This window comes from Crocuta crocuta, unplaced genomic scaffold (genome assembly GCF_008692635.1).
Source record: "Crocuta crocuta isolate KB4526 unplaced genomic scaffold, BGI_CrCroc_1.0 scaffold139, whole genome shotgun sequence".
NCBI lineage: Eukaryota > Metazoa > Chordata > Mammalia > Carnivora > Hyaenidae > Crocuta > Crocuta crocuta.
Window position 1 is genome coordinate 1,706,908 of NW_027533258.1, and position 19,016 is coordinate 1,725,923.

A 19,016-nucleotide genomic window follows, 5' to 3' on the forward strand; every position below is an offset into this window, starting at 1 on the left:
CGTGATTGTAGAAGGCACGAATCCTGGAGCGTTGGCACAGAGAGGGAAGGATTAAAAAGTTCCCATATCACTGCGTTTGAACACAGATGCTTAGTATGGAATAAATTTTCTGTAGCATTCCAGCAAAGGCAAAGAAACAAGCAAACCAAAACTTGATGAAACTGAACCCCAGCAACCTCAATGGTATAACCTATTGAAAAGTCGGTCTTCAGAGTGTTCAAAGCTGGCTGGAAGGAGCAGGCTGGTTCAACGAGCCTTCCGGAAAGATCCTGGTCTTCTCTTTTGGACTTGACCCTGGGTGGGGCACCACCCAGCTCCTTTGGTCAAGTTTTGCTGTTTAAAACTTTTTCAATTAGATTTTCCTTCTACGTTTTCTTAAAAAAAATTTCTAATGTTTGTTTATTTTTGATAGAGACAGAGAAACAGAGTGTGAGCAGGGGAGGGACAGAGAGAGAGGAAGGCACAGAATCTGAACCAGGCTCCAGGCTCTGAGCTGCCAGTACAGAGCCTGATGCGGGGCTTGAACTCACGAACCGTGAGATCATAACCTGAGCCGAAGTTGGACACTTAACTGACTGAGCCACCCAGGCGCCCCTCCTTATACTTTTCTGATATTCATTTCAAATATGATGATCATTTCAAGGGCCAGTGGGGGTGAAGGTTCTTCATTTCTTCCAGTTACAGGCTTGCGCACTTTGTCTTAAGATCTTAAGACAATATTTATCTTAACGTGGCTTTACTGTGCCCATTAAGGGAAGTTCAAGGAGATGTAACTTGCTCTAATGCAATTATAAGAGACATTTCTTCATTACTGTTACTTTTACTGTCTTAAGACTATAAACTGATGTGAAAATCATGTATCTCCATGTACGAAAACCACCCAGTCTTTCCCTTCTGGTTGGGGAAAAACCCAGTTCCCCTCCTGTGTGTCTCTTCAACTCACGCAGATGTCACTTTTGGACACCAGATATATAAAAGTTTTTTCTCACACTTAGCAATCTCCATAACACCAGCTGGGTATCCTGCAGTGTTTTCTTTTAATGTTCTTTTAATGTTTATTATTTTTGAGGAGAGAGAGCATGAGTGGGGGAGGCGCAGGGGGGTAGACAGAAGATCTGAAGCGGACTCTGTTCTGTCAGCACAGAGCCCAATGTGGGGCTGGAACTCACAAACCGTGAGACCATGACCTGAGCTGATGTCAGATGCTTAACTGACTGAGCCCCCAGGTGCCCCAGGGTATCCTACAGTTTAACTAAATTCTGACGCTGTCTCCCTAGAGATAGACAGTTGTGCTTCTGAGCCATCTGCCGCGAATCGGAGGCTCCCAGGACCCATCCTCGGATTTGATTATTTGCGGGAGCAGCTTACAGAACTCGGGAAAACTGCTCACTTATTGTTTGTCACTTGATTGTAAAAGCAAACGATAAAGAACCCAGGCGATCACCCTGCTGGAAGAGATGCGAGGCCCTGGATGTGGGGAGGCTGTGGAGCCCATGACCTCTCTGGGAGATACTGCTCTCCCAGCACCTCCACCTGTTCCCCTACCTGGGAGCTGCCCGAAACCTCTGCTTCCTTACACCTGCATCATTTCCATCCCTCCCCACCTCTGTAGAATGGGGGGCAGGGGTACTGAAAATTCTAAGCTCCAAGAGCCCACCAAGAGTCACCTCATTAGGGGGTGCCTGGGTGGCTCATTAGCGAGACTAGCTCAGGTCATGATCTCATGGTTTCATGAGTTTGAGCTCCGCATGGGGCTCTGTGCTGACAGCTCAGAGCCTGGAGCCTGCTTTGGATTCTATGTCTCCCTCCCTCTTTCTCTGCCTCCCCCACTCACAATCTCTGTCTCTCTCTCAAAAATAAACATTAAAAGCAAAACCAAAGAGTCAGCTCATTAGAACAAAAGGTGCTCCTAGTGCTCATGTCACTTAGGAACGTACCAGGGTTTTAGGAGCTGGAGACGGGGATTGGAGGCCACTACATATGTTCTCTCTCACTGTCGTCGAACCAAAAAACAAACTTCTTAGTGTCTCTCTGAGTGACAAAAATACTGAATCTAGAGCGATTTTGTAACACCTATTACACATAGTGTGTACATGTGCTTGTTTCTTGCAGTACAGCTGGTTTTGTAACCATTCATATGTTTGTATCTCTGCTTTGCTTCCAAAGGTCTCACTCATCTTATCACCATGGATTTACACCAGAAGGAAATCCAAGGCTTCTTCAATATTCCTGTTGATAATTTAAGAGCATCTCCCTTTTTACTACAATATATTCAAGAAGAGGTGGGTCAGCTCACACTTCTGTAGTTTAACATTCTGTGTAAGGTTGAAAAGATACATCTCCATTTCCTTGGGCCGTCTGTAAAGGATTAAAATGTGGTGGAATCTGCTTAAAGCACTATTTACTTTATAAATGTAATTCGGTGTATTTTGAAAAAATTTTTAAGTTTATTTTTGAGAGGGAGCATGAGTGGGGGAGGGGCGGAGAGAGAGGATCCAAAGCAGGTTCGACACTGTCAGCGCAGAGCCTGACGTGGGACTTGATCCCATGACCCATGAGATTGTGACTTGAGCCAAAATCAAGAGTAAGACACTTAACCAACTGAGCCAACTGGGTGCCCGTCTTTTAAAATTCTTAGTCTGCAGCTTGTTTCTTTTGCTGAGCTCTTTACATTGCTGTGTTTTCTTTTGGACGTCAGGTACCTAGGATTGGACTAGTTGTGATCGTGATCATGATCAAATAACTGTTATCATTGGTCCATGAGTGCACTTGGCCCTCGTTTGTGTATCCATCGCTCTGCCTGTCGCTCTGTCCATGCATCTGTAGTGGTCGCCATCCGTGATCCTACCACCTAGGAAGAGAACTAGACTCATCATAACTGACATCCACTCGTGTGGTCCTTTTCTGTCGCATCCCCCTGCCTCCTCCCGCCCAAGGGGGCCACTGTCTTGAGTCTTCTTTCATCCTTCTCTTGACTTCCTCTGTAGGTGCTCTTATCACATATGTACGTACACATACAGATAGCATTGAAAGACAGAAGCGATATTTTTTTTTAATTTCATAACAAAAGAATCGAATTGTGTGATTTGGGGGAATTTTTCATGTGCCGTTACATTAGTAAGACTCATCCGAGTTGCATGTCACGGCACATCCGTTTTGACTAGTGAGAAATCATCACTGTGCAGCCTTCTCACGGTTTCTTCATAGGTTTTTGCTCTTGTGATTGTGTCCCGTGAACACTCTTGTATGTGCCTCCTGTGGAGCGTGAGCCAGTGTATCCTGGTTCTATATCATCGGCAGATGGCGTGGCATGTGCTTAATTTTTCCCAAAGCAGTTATGCCTTTCCATCCCGACCAGCAGTGAATTAGACAGTCTGTGGACCCATCATTGTTTCAATACTTGCATTACCAGAATTTGAAACCTTGGCCTGTTGAATGGCTACGGTGTGGTGTGTTGGCGTCGTGTTCATGGGTCGATCTCTGATGATGTAAGAAATTGAGCATCTTTTTGTATATTTCCTTTTCTGTGAAAAGGTGCTTAATGCCTTTTCTTGTGTGTGTCCTCAGTGGTTTTGTGTGTTTCTTTTTGTGCTCCAGGCATCCTTTTTTAATTATGGGTTGTAGGCCTTCATTAGTATTTATTTCATATGTATCTCCATTTGTAACCTGTAGTTTTCTTTAGGGAGCCTATGTAAGCAAAAACACTCAGATTTTTTTTCATTGAGTTGAAATTCACATAACATAAAATCAACCAGTTTAGGGGTGCCTGGGTGGCTCAGTCGGATAACTGTCTGACTCTTGATGTCGGCTCAGGTCACGATCTCACGGTTTGAGACATCGAGCCCCACGTTGGGCTCTGTGGTGACAGCTCAGAGCCTGCTTGGGATTTTGTCTCTCCCTCTCTGCCCCTCTCCCACTCACACCTGCACATGCGTGCACGTACTCTATCTTTCTCTCTCAAATAAACTTAAAAAAAAAGAAATACTCCATGGGAGCTCACTGTTTAAAAGGACTTTTGGTTTTTTTGCCTTTTACCATATACTTGGTTTAGTCGACCATATTGTGCTGGATGGAAGATGCCATCGGTTAAGGTATACAGTGTTAGGTTGTCAGGAAACACGGTGGATTAGCTGTGTGGCACAGTGCCTTTGGGTCAGTCAGTGACCCTGTTCTGCAAGGCTGATGCCACGTTTCCCTGTTTGACAGCTCACACTCTGTTTCTCCTGAGCCGTCCCTGGACTTGAAGCCCTTTCTGCCATAGTTGGAAGGACAGTCCCAATGACTGGATGCTCATTGCCTTGAAGCTTTGGGCCTCTCCCTGGGAGTTTGGCAGTTTCTCCTTCAGCTGCATGGTGGGTCCTTCGAGATTCAGTCCTTCCAGCTTCGCTGGCCGGCACGGGGTCCCCCTTTCTTAGGTCCCACAGGGCGTTCAGTCGTTGCCTTGCAGGAGGAGACTCACTTGTGGTCACTCCTCCCGTGATGACTGAGCCACGGACATGAAATTCACTCCTGCCGTGTACGTGCTGTGTCTTTCTGCATGCCTGTCACTGTTGTTTTAATGCCGCATCGGGGGGAACTCGTGCTGGAGACATTTTAAATGGCAGTTAAACCCGGCCCACAGAGAGCCAGCGGCGCCGGGGGCTGTTTGAGATGAACGCCCTGGCTGTCCCCACACGTGTGAAGGGATGGAAGGCACGTCACAGCTGCCGTGGGGCCGACAGCAGCCGTACGACACTGCTGAGTTTAGGACTTCCACGTATTGGAGATAGTACAGTATGGCCGAAATTGGTTTGGTATTGACTACATACAGTGACAGGGTATTCCCAGTGACAGTCCTAGAGATCATCGGTCTGCACCAGGACTTTGTAAGGAGATGATGGGGAGGGCCACGGGTATATTTCTGTGTGTATGGAGAGGCCCCGCCCTATGTTATCACATTTCAAATAGGAACTTCTAGAGTTACCCTGTTTCTTTCTCTCTCTCTTTTTTTTAAAATTTTAATGTTTTATTTTTGAGAAAGAGAGAAAAAGAGACAGTGAGAGCAGGGGAGGGGCAGAGAGAGAGGGAGACAGAATCTGAAGCAGACTCTAGGCTTCGAGCTGTCAGCACAGAGCCCGACATGGGGCTCAAACTCATGAACCGCAAGATCATGACCTGAGCCCGAGTTGGATGCTTAACTGACTGAGCCACCCAGGCGCCCCTAGAGTTATCCTGTTTCTGATTCTTAGGTTGCATCTCTCCACCCCTGGCCCCCCATCACCTCCCACCCCATGTTCTTCTTAGTGCCTCTGTATCCAGCCAGTCTCTTCACAGAAATGAGCGATGGCAGGGGATGGGAAGTCAGGACAGGGTAGGGTGTCTAGAAGGAAGTATGGGGTGTAGGGCAGTTTGATTCTTGTGGTTCCACAGTGGCCCTGATGATGTTTTCCCTGAAGGTTCAGGAGAAAATTACCACAGTTCGGAAGCTGGACTTACCTGCTGCAGGGTGGGTCTTCTCCTCTGCCTGATAATAAGAGGAATCTTCTTCTAAAGACTGAAAAATGAAACTTTGAGTTTGACAGTGGCAGTGACAGGGACGTGTGTGTGTATATAGTAACTGACAATTCTGGTCAAGCCCCAGCTTCCCTGGGCCACCAGCCTGGTCCTGGGCCCCTCTGCAGGGCTAACCTTGTTCCCGACTTGTGTTGTGTTCTGTGTCCTTCCAGATCTTTCTTTGTATTTGCCTCCTTGTGTGGTTACACAGGTACACATGCTGATCTGCGGGCCCTTCTCTGGAGAAACAGTCACCGTATAACAACATACCTTGTTTTGCAACTTGTTCTTCTCTTGGCTGTGCTGCTGTCTGGAGGCCTTTCCATGCCTAGGTTTATAATTGCTGCATCGTAGCTCTCGGGTCAGATCACTGATGGCCGATAGAACTTCCTGTGATCAGGAAAATGTTCTAGCCGCTGTCCAGTGTGGTGGCTGCTGGTCGTTGCATGCCGCGAGTCAGACTGAGCTGAATCATTTTCTTTGAGTCTGATTAATTTAGGATTAAATGGCTGGATGTTTAAATGTTTAAAGCACAAGTTTAAATGAGCCACAGTTTTCTCAACCAACTTCCTCTTGATTGGATGTTAATTTGTTTTAATATTTCACTTTTTTTAAAGGTTATGAATGTTTTATTTATTTTTTTAATGTTTATTTTTGAGAGAGAGAGTGTGTGTGTGCAAGCAGGGGCGAGTCAGAGAGATGGAGATAGAGAATCCAAAGCAGGCTCCACTCTGTCAGCACATAAAGCCTGCCACAGGGCTTGAACCCACAAGCCATGAGACCGTGACCTGAGCCTAAGTCGGACATAAACCGACTGAGCCACCCAGATGTCCCAATTTTTCACTCTTTTAAAAAAGTGAAATATTTTATTTAACAATTTATCGTTAAATAATGCTGCATTGAAAATTCTTGTTCTTACCGTTCTGATTACTTATGCATTTTTCTGAAAAATATTGGGGAGTAGAATTGCTTGACTGAAAAGTAATCTACATTTTTAATGCTTTAGTAGATATGGTAAAAGTCTCTGAACATTTAATATTTTAATGTCATGAAAATTTAATATTTTAATATGATATCATGAAAATTGCAATTCTCCAAAGGGGCTGTGTTGATACTTTCACTAACAGTACATAGGATAGTGTTTCTTTTCCTGTGCTTAGTTTTGCAAGTTTAAGGAGCAGAACGATACTATTTGAATTTTTTCCTTTCTTGAGTTCTAGTGTGAGTGTGCATCTAGCATGTTTTGGGGGCAGGCAGAAATTGCCCCGTGGTGTTTCATTTTTCTGTTGTGGTTTTGAAACTTCAGCGTGATGATGTCTGTGATAGATTTTTTTCCCCATTCATCTCAGTAGATAGTCCCTGGGTCTCTCATTCTCTTTCATTCTAGGGACATTTTCCCCTCTATAATTTGAGTATTTCATCTCCTGTGTTTCCTCATTCTTTAGATGTTGAAAATTTTAGATCAAGTCTGTTATTCCAAGTTTTGCATTGTTATATATAGCACTGTGGGAAAATCCCTTGGCTTGAAGACCCAGGCTTGTTTATCTCTGTCCATTCTGCCACTCCACAAGCTAGTTACGGAGTTTCTTATTTGGACTGTAATTATTTCTACCTCCTAGTTTTCTTTTTGGTTCTTTTTCTTAACAGCCTGTTCTTTCTTTAAGTGTACAGTTTCCTGTTTTAGCTCCTAAGGAGAAAATAGACCTGTTTTCTTTTTTTTTAAACAAACTTTACTCCTACCCAACATGAGGCTCGAACTCACAACCCTGAGATCAAGAGCCTCATGCTCTATCAGTTGAGCCAGCCAGGTGCCCCCGAAATAGACCTGATTTTATTAAAGAGTCCTTTTTTTAAAATGTCTCCTTTTATTTGCTTCATTAACTGTTTCCTTCGTTGTCACTTCTCTTGGCTGGGTTTGGTGCTATTTGATGATATTTGGTGAGAGACAAGGAAGTACATAAAATGGTTTAGAAAGACTTCCAGCGAAAACAAGGAAAATGCCCGTGACTGTTCTTTGCTCCCCCCTTTTTTAAAAATGTGTTTTATTTATTTCTGAGAGAGAGAGACACCATGAGCAGGGGAGGGTCAGAGAGAGAGGGAGATACAGAATCTGAAACAGACTCCAGGCTCCGAGCTGTCAGCACAGAGCCCAATGTGTGGCTTGAACCCATAAACAGTGAGATCATGACTTGAGCTGAAGTCGGATGCTTAACCGACTGAGCCACCCGGGTGCCCCTGTTCTTTGCTCCCTTACTCCTTGATAGTGTTGGGTGAATTAGGCTGCCCTTTAAAGACATCTGTTCCATGTGGTTATGCTGCATATTTCTTCAAATGAGTGTTCTGTTTGTGCACTACGTATTCTTCAGTGCTTCTCATGTACTAGGCATTGGACAAGGTGTTAGATGTTATTAATGCTTATATGGAAATTCGTCGATATAGCATAATTGTGAGAAAAAAGTGAAGAGGATATATCGAATGAAATAATATAACTTAATGAAGCGTTTAAATGTCAAGAACATAATTTGAAAATACTGCCAGGATGAAGTCAGAAATAAACCATTGCACAGCTTAAAAAGAGTTCTGTCTTCCAAACTCGTAGAAGTCGATAATGGGTGTATGTTCAGTTCTCATCATCACTACCTCCCATCACTTCACAGGTTCCAAAAGTAAAAGACTTGCAGAGTGGACTGATATTTTAGTTATTTTCTTGAGGGTTCTTCTTATCTTTAAAAAACCCCATTGTCCTGATTATCCTTTAACAAATTGGTTTCTTCAATATGCCATGACTGAGACATGGTAGTCGTTTGTATGGAGCGCACTGATTTGGAATGTGACGGCCGCCTTGGATTCTGGTTGGATGGTGTCATCCTTGCACTGTGAAATTGCATGTAACAGGGATTCATGAGAGGACTTCCTGTTGACTTTATAAAAACATCTTTATACCCCATGATCAGTATTCACTGGCCCATAGATATCAGCTAATCACCAATTAGCATTACTTTTTGTCTTAAGTCTGTGAGGCTCATACCTCCATAATATTTTTTCCTAGGTAGTAGGAGTTTCTTCATTTTCCAAAGAGGAAATGTACTTTGAACTTTTTCCTCTTTCTGGAAAACTTTTCGTGGGACCAGATGACAATTTTGAGTCTAGGAATGTTCCTCTTTATTGATTGTCAGGTGTTGGCGTGAATGGCCTTTGGAGTAATCCCTGACCTCTTAATCTGTCACAGATCCCGGACTACAGGAATGCAGTGATTGTGGCCAAATCTCCAGCCTCGGCCAAAAGGTAGGTGAGAGCTCACGACCGCCCCTTGGCTCCATGTGGAGAATCACAACCCCAGTCGGATCCTGGACATTCTGGATTCTACCTCAGTGGTTCCCACTGGTGTCCCTTAATTCTGTGGGCTTTTAGCTTTTTAAGTTTTTTTTGTTTTTGTTATTTTGAGAGAGAGAGAGAGAGCGAGCGAGCGAGCGTGCACACAGGCAGGGGAGGGACAGAGAAAGGGAGAGAGAATTCCAAGCAGGTTTTGCATTGTCTGTGCAGAGCCCAATCTCACGAACCGTGAGATTATGTCCTGAGCTGAAGTCAAGAGTTGGACACCTAACCAACTGAGCCACCCAGGCGCCCCTGCAGGCTTTTAGTTTAAAAGATTATCTGCTGACTCCGTTATAAAAACAATGATGTATTTTCTCTTTTTTGTCAATCCCAACGTGTGAGCAGCAGTCAGAGACTTCCAGGTGTGGAGAAGCCGACCTAGTTCTCGATTGGCAGATGCTCGTCAGTCTTTAGATCTGCCCTTGAAATTACCAGTGAATATACGTTATGGCTGTTCACCGCCTTTTGTTACAGGAACTCGGTACTTTATTAACGGAATTATATCCAGCTGAGAGGCCACTTACTGGTACATGGTAAAAGGTGACATTTTACCGAGGCCTACAAGTAGGGCTGGGCTGAGGCTCTGTGTAACCTGGAGGAGCTGGTGAATCAGTAATACGATACTGAAAGAGGCTTGGGGCTGAGAGGATTTCCTGTGCGGTGTTTCCAACATGTGGGAAAGGGAGAGAATAAAAGCAGATGTTGGAAGAAAGGCTGTTTCCTCGAAAAGCTCTTTTAAAGTTGTGTCCCGTAGTTATTATCCTGCCTCTGCTCCCTGGAGCCCTGTGCAGCCCCGTGGCTGGAAGGAAGCGCAGGTAGCTGCGCCCGGGGGCCCTCGGACTGTCCCCTACTGAAGGGTGAGGACAGCTTGCGGACAGTAAGCCGCTGGTGGAGAAGGGATTATGATAAGTAGTTTTCCATGATAACTGAGGAATGACATGGAGTGTGTTAACTAAAGTAGGTTGGCATTATTGGTAAAAACATGAAGTTGTGTCCAGTGCAGCCAGTGCTGTGTCCACACAAGGCTTCCGTTAGGAATCTCTCTCAGTGGGGTCTTTCTTTTTTTTAATTTATTTTTGATATAAAGAGAGAGGATGAGCGGGGGAGGGGCAGAGAGAGAGGGAGAGCATGAGCAGGGGAGGGGCAGAGAGAGAGAGAGAGCATGAGCAGGGGAGGGGCAGAGAGAGAGACAGACAGAGACAGAATCGGAAACAGTCTCCAGGCTCTGAGCTGTCAGCACAGAGCCCAGCGAGGGGGTCGAACCCACAAACCATGAGATCATGACCTGAGCCGAAGTTGGACGCCTAACCGACTGAGCCCCCCAGGCACCCCCAGCGGAGTCTTGTCTTGTCCATTTGACCAAGTTGGAGTAAACCATGACTCATTTTGGAACATAAAATGTCACTTTTCCAAGCATTGTGCTGGGTCAGTTTTAATTTAGTAATTTGGTTCCAGTTGTTGTGAAGGGGAAAATCGTAGAACATACTGCTGAAGTATGCAGTTCATTGGCAGTTCACGCCCTCACACTGTGTGCAACTACCACTGCTCTCTCGTTTCAGAACTTTCTTGCACCCGCACCTCGTGGGGTGAAGATCACCCCGCACCCATTAAGAAATCACTCTCTGGGGCGCCTGGGTGGCTTAGTCGGTTAAGCGTCCGACTTTCGCTTAGGTCACGATCTCGCGGTTCGTGGGTTCGAGCCCCGCGTCGGGCTCTGTGCTGACTGCCAGCTCAGAGCCTGGAGCCTGTTTCAGTCTGTGACTCCCTCTCTCTCTGACCCTNCCCCAGCCCCTGGAAAACCACTAATCTGTTTTCTGAGGATTTGCCTCTTCTGGACACTTCATGTAAATGGCATCATACAATATGTGGCCTTTTGCATAGTGTTTCCAGAGTTCATTCACATTGTAGCATGTGTCAGGATTTCATTCCGTTTTATGGCTCAATACTATTCCGGGTGTGCTCTCCCACCCTGTGCAGCCGGTCGTGGATTGGAGGACGTTTGTGTTGCCACCTAGTGGCTGTTATGAGTAGCACGGCTGCAAACATTTGTGTACGTTGCTGCGTTGACGCCTGTTTTCGTTTCTCCTGAATGTATACCTAGGATTGAAAGTGCTAGGTATATGCTAGTTCTGTGTTTACATTCTTGTAGTGTTTGTTTATTTTTGAGAGAGAGAGTGAGCAGGGGAGGGGTAGAGAGAGGGAGACACTGTCAGGGCAGAGCCCGACCCTGGGCTCAAACTCAGGAACTGTAGGATCATGCCCTGAGCTGAAGTTGGATGCTCAACCAGCTGAGCCACCCAGGCGCCCCCCTGTTTACATTTTCGAGGGACCGCGGCACTACAGCAGCTACTTCACCCTCTCACCAGGAATGTGATTCCAGTGTCTCCACATCGTGACCAGTGCTCATTTTCTGTTTCATCATCATCAGGATTATTGTTACAGCCATCCTAGTGGGTGTGAAGTGCCGACCTCCCCACGCTTTCAAAACCCACGCATGACTTTTGACTCCTCCAGGACTTTACTACTAATAGGCTGCTGTTGACTAGAACCCTACTGAGAGCATAGCCAGTCCGTTAGCATGTATTTTGTATGTTACATGGAGTACACTATATCTTACAGTAAAGTAAGCTAGAGAAAAGAAAATGTTATTAGGAAAATCACGAGGAAGAGAAAATACATTTACAGTATTGCACTGTATTTATATTAAAAACAATTGGCTGTGGGTGGACCCACACAGTTCAAACCCACGTTGTTCACGGGTGAGCTGTACTACCCCAAGTGTGTCATTTAGCCCTTCAGATGTTTGTTGATGAGCTGTCATGCCAGGTCTGATGGGGCCTGAGAAGGTGCCCTCTGGGACTCATATTTAGCGTCAGATGTTTTTGCTGCGGTTGTGGAGTGAATGTTTGTGTCCCCCCAACATTCATCTTGGAATCCCCACCCCCACTCTAATGGTTTTAGGAGGTGAGGCCATTGGGAGGTAATTAGGTCATGAAGGAGGAGCTGTCCGGCGTGGGATTAGTGCCCTGAGGAGAAGGGACCAGGGCCTGGGTGCCCTCTGTGCTCTGCCACCTGAGGGCACAGTGAGAGACAGCGGCCGTCTGCAAGCCAGGGAGCAGGCCCTCCTCTTGCACTGGGAGCCTCGGGAACCGTGAGAAACGTTTCTGTTGCTGAGGCCCCCCGGCCCATGGTGTCCCCTTACGGCAGCAGGAACTAAGAGGTCGGTGTTACCTCACTCGATCGTCTCCAGCAGGGGGCTGGCGTCTTCTTGTTCTCTCAGAGGGAGAAACACACCCAGCGGCTGCAGGTGACTCACGGCGATTCAGCTGTACGTGTTTACAGGAAGGTACTGGCACCACTGACCGCTTCCCAGGCGTTTTCCACACCAGTGATTATGGGACTTGGGCGCTGGCCACATACGAGTGAAGTGGACTTGCCCCTCCTCTCTGTGTGAGTGCTACTCAGACTTTGAGAAACAGCACCAGAGTTAGAGATCTAAGACTGCAGTCAGGACTGAGTATAAAGCTAAAGCAACTGTTACTGTGTGTTATTGGAATAAAGATAGAAAAATAGACCATTGGAACAGGATGGAGTCAGAAATGGACCTCTGTGCATCTCGAATACTGATCTCCAGCAGAGAGGCAAAAGCATTCTGAATGGCAGAAGGATAGTCTTTTCAGCAAAAGTTCATGTGCAAAATCATCTGTTCTGAGCCGTGTTTTACATCAGATACAAACATCAACTAAAAACAAATCCCGTACCTAAAACTATGAAACTGCCAGAGGAAAACATGGGAGAAAAATCTTTGTGATTTTGGTTGGACAAAAATTTTTTAAATATGACACCAAAAGTACATTTTATAAGCAAAAAGTTGTTACATCAGATATCACCAAAATTGAAACTACTCTTCCAAAGACGTTAGGAAGAGAATGACAGGAGGAGGCACAGACTGGGAGAAAAGATTGGGAAAGCCTGTATCCAATTAAGAATTTATATTTGGAACATACAAAGAATTCCCAAAGCTTAGAGAACTAACAACCCAACTAAAAATTTGGCAAAAGATAAACAGGCTCTTTACCCCACAGTATATATTCAAATGGCAAGTAAGCATGTGAAAATGTTCAGCACTGTTTGTTACGAGGCCAGTCCAAACTGAGGCCACAGTGAGGCACCACTGCACACGGTGGCAGAGATCGCATTTGACGTGACCAGCCACCCTGAGTGTCCGTGAGAACGCAGAGGCACTGGAACGCTTGTGTGCGGCTCATGGGAATGTAAAATGGTATAACTGTTTGGGAAAAGAGTTCATTGTGTGTTTTAAATTTCTTAATGTTTATTTTATTTATTTTATTTATTTATTTAATGTTTATTTCTGAGAGAGAGAGACAGCGTGAGCAGGGGAGAGTCAGAGAGAGAGGGAGACACAGAATCTGAAGCAGGCTCCAGGCTGTGAGCTGTCAGCACAGACCCCGATGCGGGGCTCGAACCCACGAACCGTGAGCTCATGACCTGAGCCGAAGTCGGACGCTTAACTGACTGAGCCACCCAGGCGCCCCATTTTAATGTTTATTTTTGAGAGACAGAGAGAGACAAAGCACAATGGGGGGAGGGACAGAGAGAGAGGGAGACGCAGAATCCAGAGCAGGCCCCAGGATCTGAGCTGTCAGCACAGAGCCCGATGTGGGGCTCGAACCCACAAACTATGAGATCATGACCTGAGCCCAAGTCGGATGCTTAACCCACTGAGCCACCGAGGTGCCTCATGGTTGTTTTTTTAGAGAGTTAAGTATATGCTTGCTCTATGATCCAGCCATTCTACTCCTAGGTGTTTACCCAGGAGAAAAGAAAACAGGAGTCCATGCAGAGACTTGTATATGAACATTCAAGTCAGTTTTGTAACGGTTCAGAACTGGAGGTGATGCAGCAGTTCACCAGGTGAATGCACAGACTGTGACACACCCAAATGACAGACCATGGCAGTCTGAAGGACAGCTTTGATGTCCCGCGGAACATGGACGGATCTCCAAAATGTTACCCTTAGTGAACAGAGAGAGACAAAAAATGACTGTATGCTCTGATTCCACTTACAGAATTCTAGAAAAGGCAAAACTCTGCTGACAGAAAACAAACTGTTGGTTGCCTGGTGCTGGAAGGAGAAATTACAAGGGGCCCCGGGACGTGTCTGGCAGTGAGAGCTTTTCCTTGTCTTCGTTGTACTGATGGTTACACGGATGTGTACACACATCAGAGTCTATGAGATCGTACAGTTTAAACATGTGTATTTCATCGTGTCTGATATATCTCCGTAAACTTTAGAAATTGATGCTTACTGCTTTGCTGAGGATGTAATGTACTTTGTCTCCTGTGGTTGGTTCTCAGTATTAAGTAGCTGGCGGGGTGGATTAGCAATTACAAGCCAGGAAGCTGAGGCTTAGCCAAGTTCACTGCTGCAGGCTCACCCACCAGGCCGAGCACAGAGCAGGCCGGCCTCTGCCCATCAGTGCCCCGGCCAGAGGGACGGGCTCGTCCCGTGGGGTCTCCACACCTTGTCCTGCATCCTAAGACTCGAAGATCATCTTCTTTCTCTTTTCATGAATCCTTTTCAGAAACCGCACCTGATGTGTGTTGTCTTCTGTTCCTCCCGTGAATGCTGGGGAACAGGGGCTGTGTGATTCCTGAACCATGTCTACTGCTCTCCCTCAGGGCGCAGTCTTTTGCGGAGCGTCTGCGGCTGGGGATTGCGGTGATTCACGGGGAAGCGCAGGACGCCGAGTCCGACTTGGTGGATGGACGGCATTCCCCGCCCATGGTCAGGAACGTGGCTGCGATCCACCCCAGCCTGGAGATCCCCAGTAAGTGTCACTTCCTGCTTTGGCTTTGAGGCTGACCAAATGTGTCATCTTTCAGCTGTGACTTGCCTCTTCTCTCTCTGTGTTGTTTTTTTTTTTTTTTTAAGTTGGCAAAAATGATTAATACCTCGCCTGGCCTGGTTGTCTGGTAGCCCTGTGGACTGTAGAGCCTTCTAGAAGCAGTCTGTGCGATCACAGCAAGAACTAGGAAAAGACTCTGTTCTGACACTTCAGGGAATTTCATTCATTCATTCAGTAACAGACCCTAGAGGAGGGTTTAACATAAACAGAAAACATTCTCTGTGCACGTTATTCACTATGGGGTTATTTCCAATGCAGAATATCGGAAAAGTCTAAATGGCTTAGCAGAAGGTAGGGCTTGAATTGTGCTGTATCAGCACAGCTATTTTGCAGCCTGTTGGAATAATTAAGACCGTCTGGACACGAGAAACATCTGGAACATATGCGAATGGGCAGAATATGAGAGCTTCTACCTGTGTGTGTGTGAGGCCCAGGAAAGAGTATGAAAGATGAAAGTACTGGTGAGGAGGTAGTGTAGTTGTGTGTGAATTTGGTTTTGTTTCTAAGAAACTTCCTTCATGCTTTACTAACATCTTCTTGATTGAAAAACTACTACCTTTGTTTGAGTCTATTTGGAAGAGAAAACCTTTCCTTTGCCCTTGTTAGGTTCAGGTTTGGGGCCTGCAAATAAAACTCACAAAAGAGGACACCTGGGTGGCTCAGTTGGTTAAGCATCTGACTCTTGGTTTCGTCTCAGGTCATGATCTGACAGTTTGTGAGTTTGAGCCCCGTCATGTCCAGTTCTGTGCTGACAGTGTGGAGCCTTCTTAGGATCCTGTCTCCCTCCCTCCCTTCCTCCCTCTCTCTGTCTCAAATAAATAAATAAACATTATAAAAAAACTCACAAAAGATAGATCAGTGTGAGAAAAGACAGGGTTTAGGATTGGGGGCCTCTATGCCATTTTAACAGGGGAAGCGGAAGCCAGGACACAGGTGACTTAGAGCTGAATGGGCCCTCAGCACGGACGGGCGCAGGAGAGCTCTGTGACTGTGTGTGTTGAGGTGTGGCGCTGACCTCACGTGCCCATGGTAGGCCAGTCCTCCCTGGTTGGTCTGGGACGGGATTTTTGACATTTGAATTCTTCTGAGTCCTTTCAGGGGGCTCTGCTTTTAGGCAGTAGTGGATTTCAGGAGCCCCAGCGCCTTCAGCTCAAAGTCATTCTTATTCCAGCGTGGCATATCCTGGACCCCTTCAGGTTTTTGCTTTGCCTAGGAGTTTGCTCATTTGCAACAGAGAAAACTCTAGAGAAGGAACGCTGCCCCGGTGGCGGTGGCGGTGAGGAGGCGGAGAGGCGGGGCCCGTGGATGAGGGCGAGCAGGGGTGAAGGGTGAGAGGGCAGGCTCTGGAGGCCAGGGCGGGGGCCTGTGCAGGACCGCGGTGCGGCCAGGAGGCCGTGTGCGGGAGCGGACGGGAGGCTGTGCGATGCCGGGTGGTACACGAGCTGGGGGCAGTTAGGAAGGGGGACGCCTGCGTCCCTGTTGGGGTGGATGGCAGGGAAGAGGCAAGAGATAACGGAGGACGGGTTAGGGGGCTGGTGACGTGCCACGGATGCGCAGTGGGAGGACTTTGACCTTGGGCTGTGCTGTGCTTCCTACGCTGGTGGCAGCCTGCCCACTGGGATGGGGCCGACGGGAGGCACGGCGCGCGGGGAATGTGAAGGACACGCTCTTGATGGGAAAACCGTACTGTGAAAGTTCTTTACAAAGCAATTTTTTATTCAGTTTGTGTTGAAATGCTATTTTTGATATATTGGATAAATAAAACATATTATTGAAATTAGTTTCATGGGTGCGCCTGTGTGGCTCAGTTGGTTGACCATCAGACCCTTGATTTCAACTCAGGTCAGATCTCATGGTCCGTGGGTTTGAGCTTCACATTGGGCTCTGTGCTGACAGTGCAGAGCTTGCTTGGGTTTCTCTGTCTCCTTCTCTCTGCCCCCCCTCCAAAATACATAAAATTTATATTTTTTAAGTTTACTTGAGAGAGAGAGAGAGAGAGAGAGAGAGAGAGTGTGTGCAAGAGTGGGGTCGGGGCAGAGAGAGAGAGGCAGAGAGAGCCCTGCCTGATGCAGGGTTCGAAGCATGAATCATGAGATCGTGACCTGAGCCGAAATCAAGAATCGGATGCTTAACTGAGCCACCCAGGTGCCCCTCAAAATAAATAAATAAACTTAAGAAAATTAGTTTCATCTGTTTCTTTATGCTTTTGTAACGTGGCTAATAGAAAAGTAAAATTCTGTATGCGGCTTACATTTGTGCCTTAGCACACGTCACGGCTCTGGGAGTGAGGCCGTGGGTTCGTGGGCCGCGGAAGCCTGTGCTCTCCCATTCCGCCCTGGGAGATGGCCCTCGCCCACTGTGATGGGGGTTTAAAGAGCAGGGGGAGTGGGGCAGGGTGCCAGGGTTCAGGATGTGTGACTCCAGCCCCACATTAGCATGCGCACGCGTGCCACAAGGCTGCGGGCCACTCGAGCCTGTGAGCAGCCTTCCCTCCCAGAGCCCCGTCTGCCCAGGGAGCGGCTCGTGTCAGGAAGCCCCACAGGGGTGAGCCCTTCCCCGACCCTGGGGGACAGCCCGGTCCTGTTCAGTCTGCAGTTACATGGGCTCCATTCAGGAACACTCTGAGGTCTTTAGATGAATCAGCTCTTTAACTTCTGGGCTCTAGCTTTAAATGTGGTCCTAGCTAGTCGTTTCTGGACTGCAGAGCCAGAGCTGTCTGTTTCTCATCTGAAAACCAGGGAATGGGGGGCGGTAGGGAGTGCCTGGGTGGCTCAGTCGGTTAAGCAGCCAACTTTGGCTCAGGCCATGATCTTGTGGTCTGAGTTTGAGCCCTGCATCGGGCTCTGTGCTGACAGCTCAGAGCCTGGAGCCTGCTTTGGATTCTGTGTCTCCCTCTTTCCCTTCCCCTCCTCTGCTCATGTTCTGTCTCTCTCAAAAATAAACATAATTTTTTTTTAATTCTTAAAAAAAAACAACAACCAGGGAATGGAACTCTCTGAGGTTTCCTCCATCTATTTATTTGCTCTCTTGGTTTCAGCTCATTTCATTCCTGATTTTAATAACATTTCTGTGCTTACATTTTGACGCAGGTGGTGAACACTAGAGGATTTGGAGGGATTATACCAGAAGTTTAATTTCACAGCTCCTACGCGTTGCACTTTCTTTTTGCACATTTGATAGCCCAACCCTCTGTGTAATGCCGGTTAAAGTTAAGAGCAAATAGATACATGATGGCAAAAGAAAGTATTATTCCTGTGGCACCTCATGTATCTATTTTGAGATTTTGATTATATCACAAGATTTTGATATTTAGTGTTAGGTTTAAAAAATGAGTTTGTGGGGTGCCTGGGTGGCTCAGTCGGTTATATATCCAACTCTTGATCTCAGCCCAGGTTTTGATCTCAGGATCGTGAGTTCAAGCCCTGCTTTAGACTTCGTCCTGGGCGTGGAGCCTACAAAAAAATAAGATAATAAAATATTAGTTTGTACATTCTGTTTTTTTAAACATGAAAAATGCCAACTAAAACAGAAATCAGTTCTTTTCCAGAATATGAACACGTTCTAGAAATATTCCAAACATTCCATTATAGAGGAAAAAATAATCATCGGTGCTCAATCCAGAGGCAGCACTTTGTGTTCATGGGCCGCTTAGCTGTTCCCGTGCGGAACACACACGCTCCTCCATGACATGCCTTCACCCGAGTGACGAAAAACTTGCGGAAACAGCATGTTTAACGGCAGTGGACTCTCCCATCTTAAGGAAGTGGCTTAAACCGCAGCCCAACCCGGTCTAGCCCATACTTGTTCTCGCCTGCCCGTTGCCAGTGTAATGGTGCGGCGCGCATGTGGGTAAACACTTTCTGCACTTGGCTGTATTTCGTTGTGAGTTTCTAGAAGTGAGATTAAGGAGGCCCGAGCTGAGACTGTTCATACAGCCCTCTGTCAGGTCATTTCCCTAAAGGCAGTGCTCCTTCCAGTCCTGGTGTGAGGTGCCTGGGAAAAGAAGTGTGGAAAATGTAAAAAAAAAAAAAAAAAAAAAAAAAAATCGCTTTCGTTTTGGGATTCATCTGGCTTGTTGGGTCTTGCATTTCTATCGTGCCCCCTTGACCCCTGCCTGCCCTGCCACCTAGGACCACACATTGCATTGAATTGTCATATGTCCTTAACCCCTTGTAAATT

General features: G+C 46.6%; 1 protein-coding gene across 3 annotated transcripts in view; it reads left to right on the forward strand.

Moving 5' to 3' along the window:
- The window catches only part of PRPSAP2 (phosphoribosyl pyrophosphate synthetase associated protein 2), a 41,157-nt gene that overhangs the window by 12,878 nt on the left and 9,263 nt on the right, over nt 1-19,016 (forward strand). For all 3 annotated transcript variants that reach the window (XM_077746580.1, XM_077746581.1, XM_077746578.1), the window contains 3 exons: nt 2,167-2,282; nt 8,762-8,817; nt 14,611-14,759. In XM_077746580.1, coding sequence (XP_077602706.1) covers nt 2,167-2,282; nt 8,762-8,817; nt 14,611-14,759 — 321 coding nt within the window. The remainder of the gene's footprint in view (nt 1-2,166; nt 2,283-8,761; nt 8,818-14,610; nt 14,760-19,016) is intronic.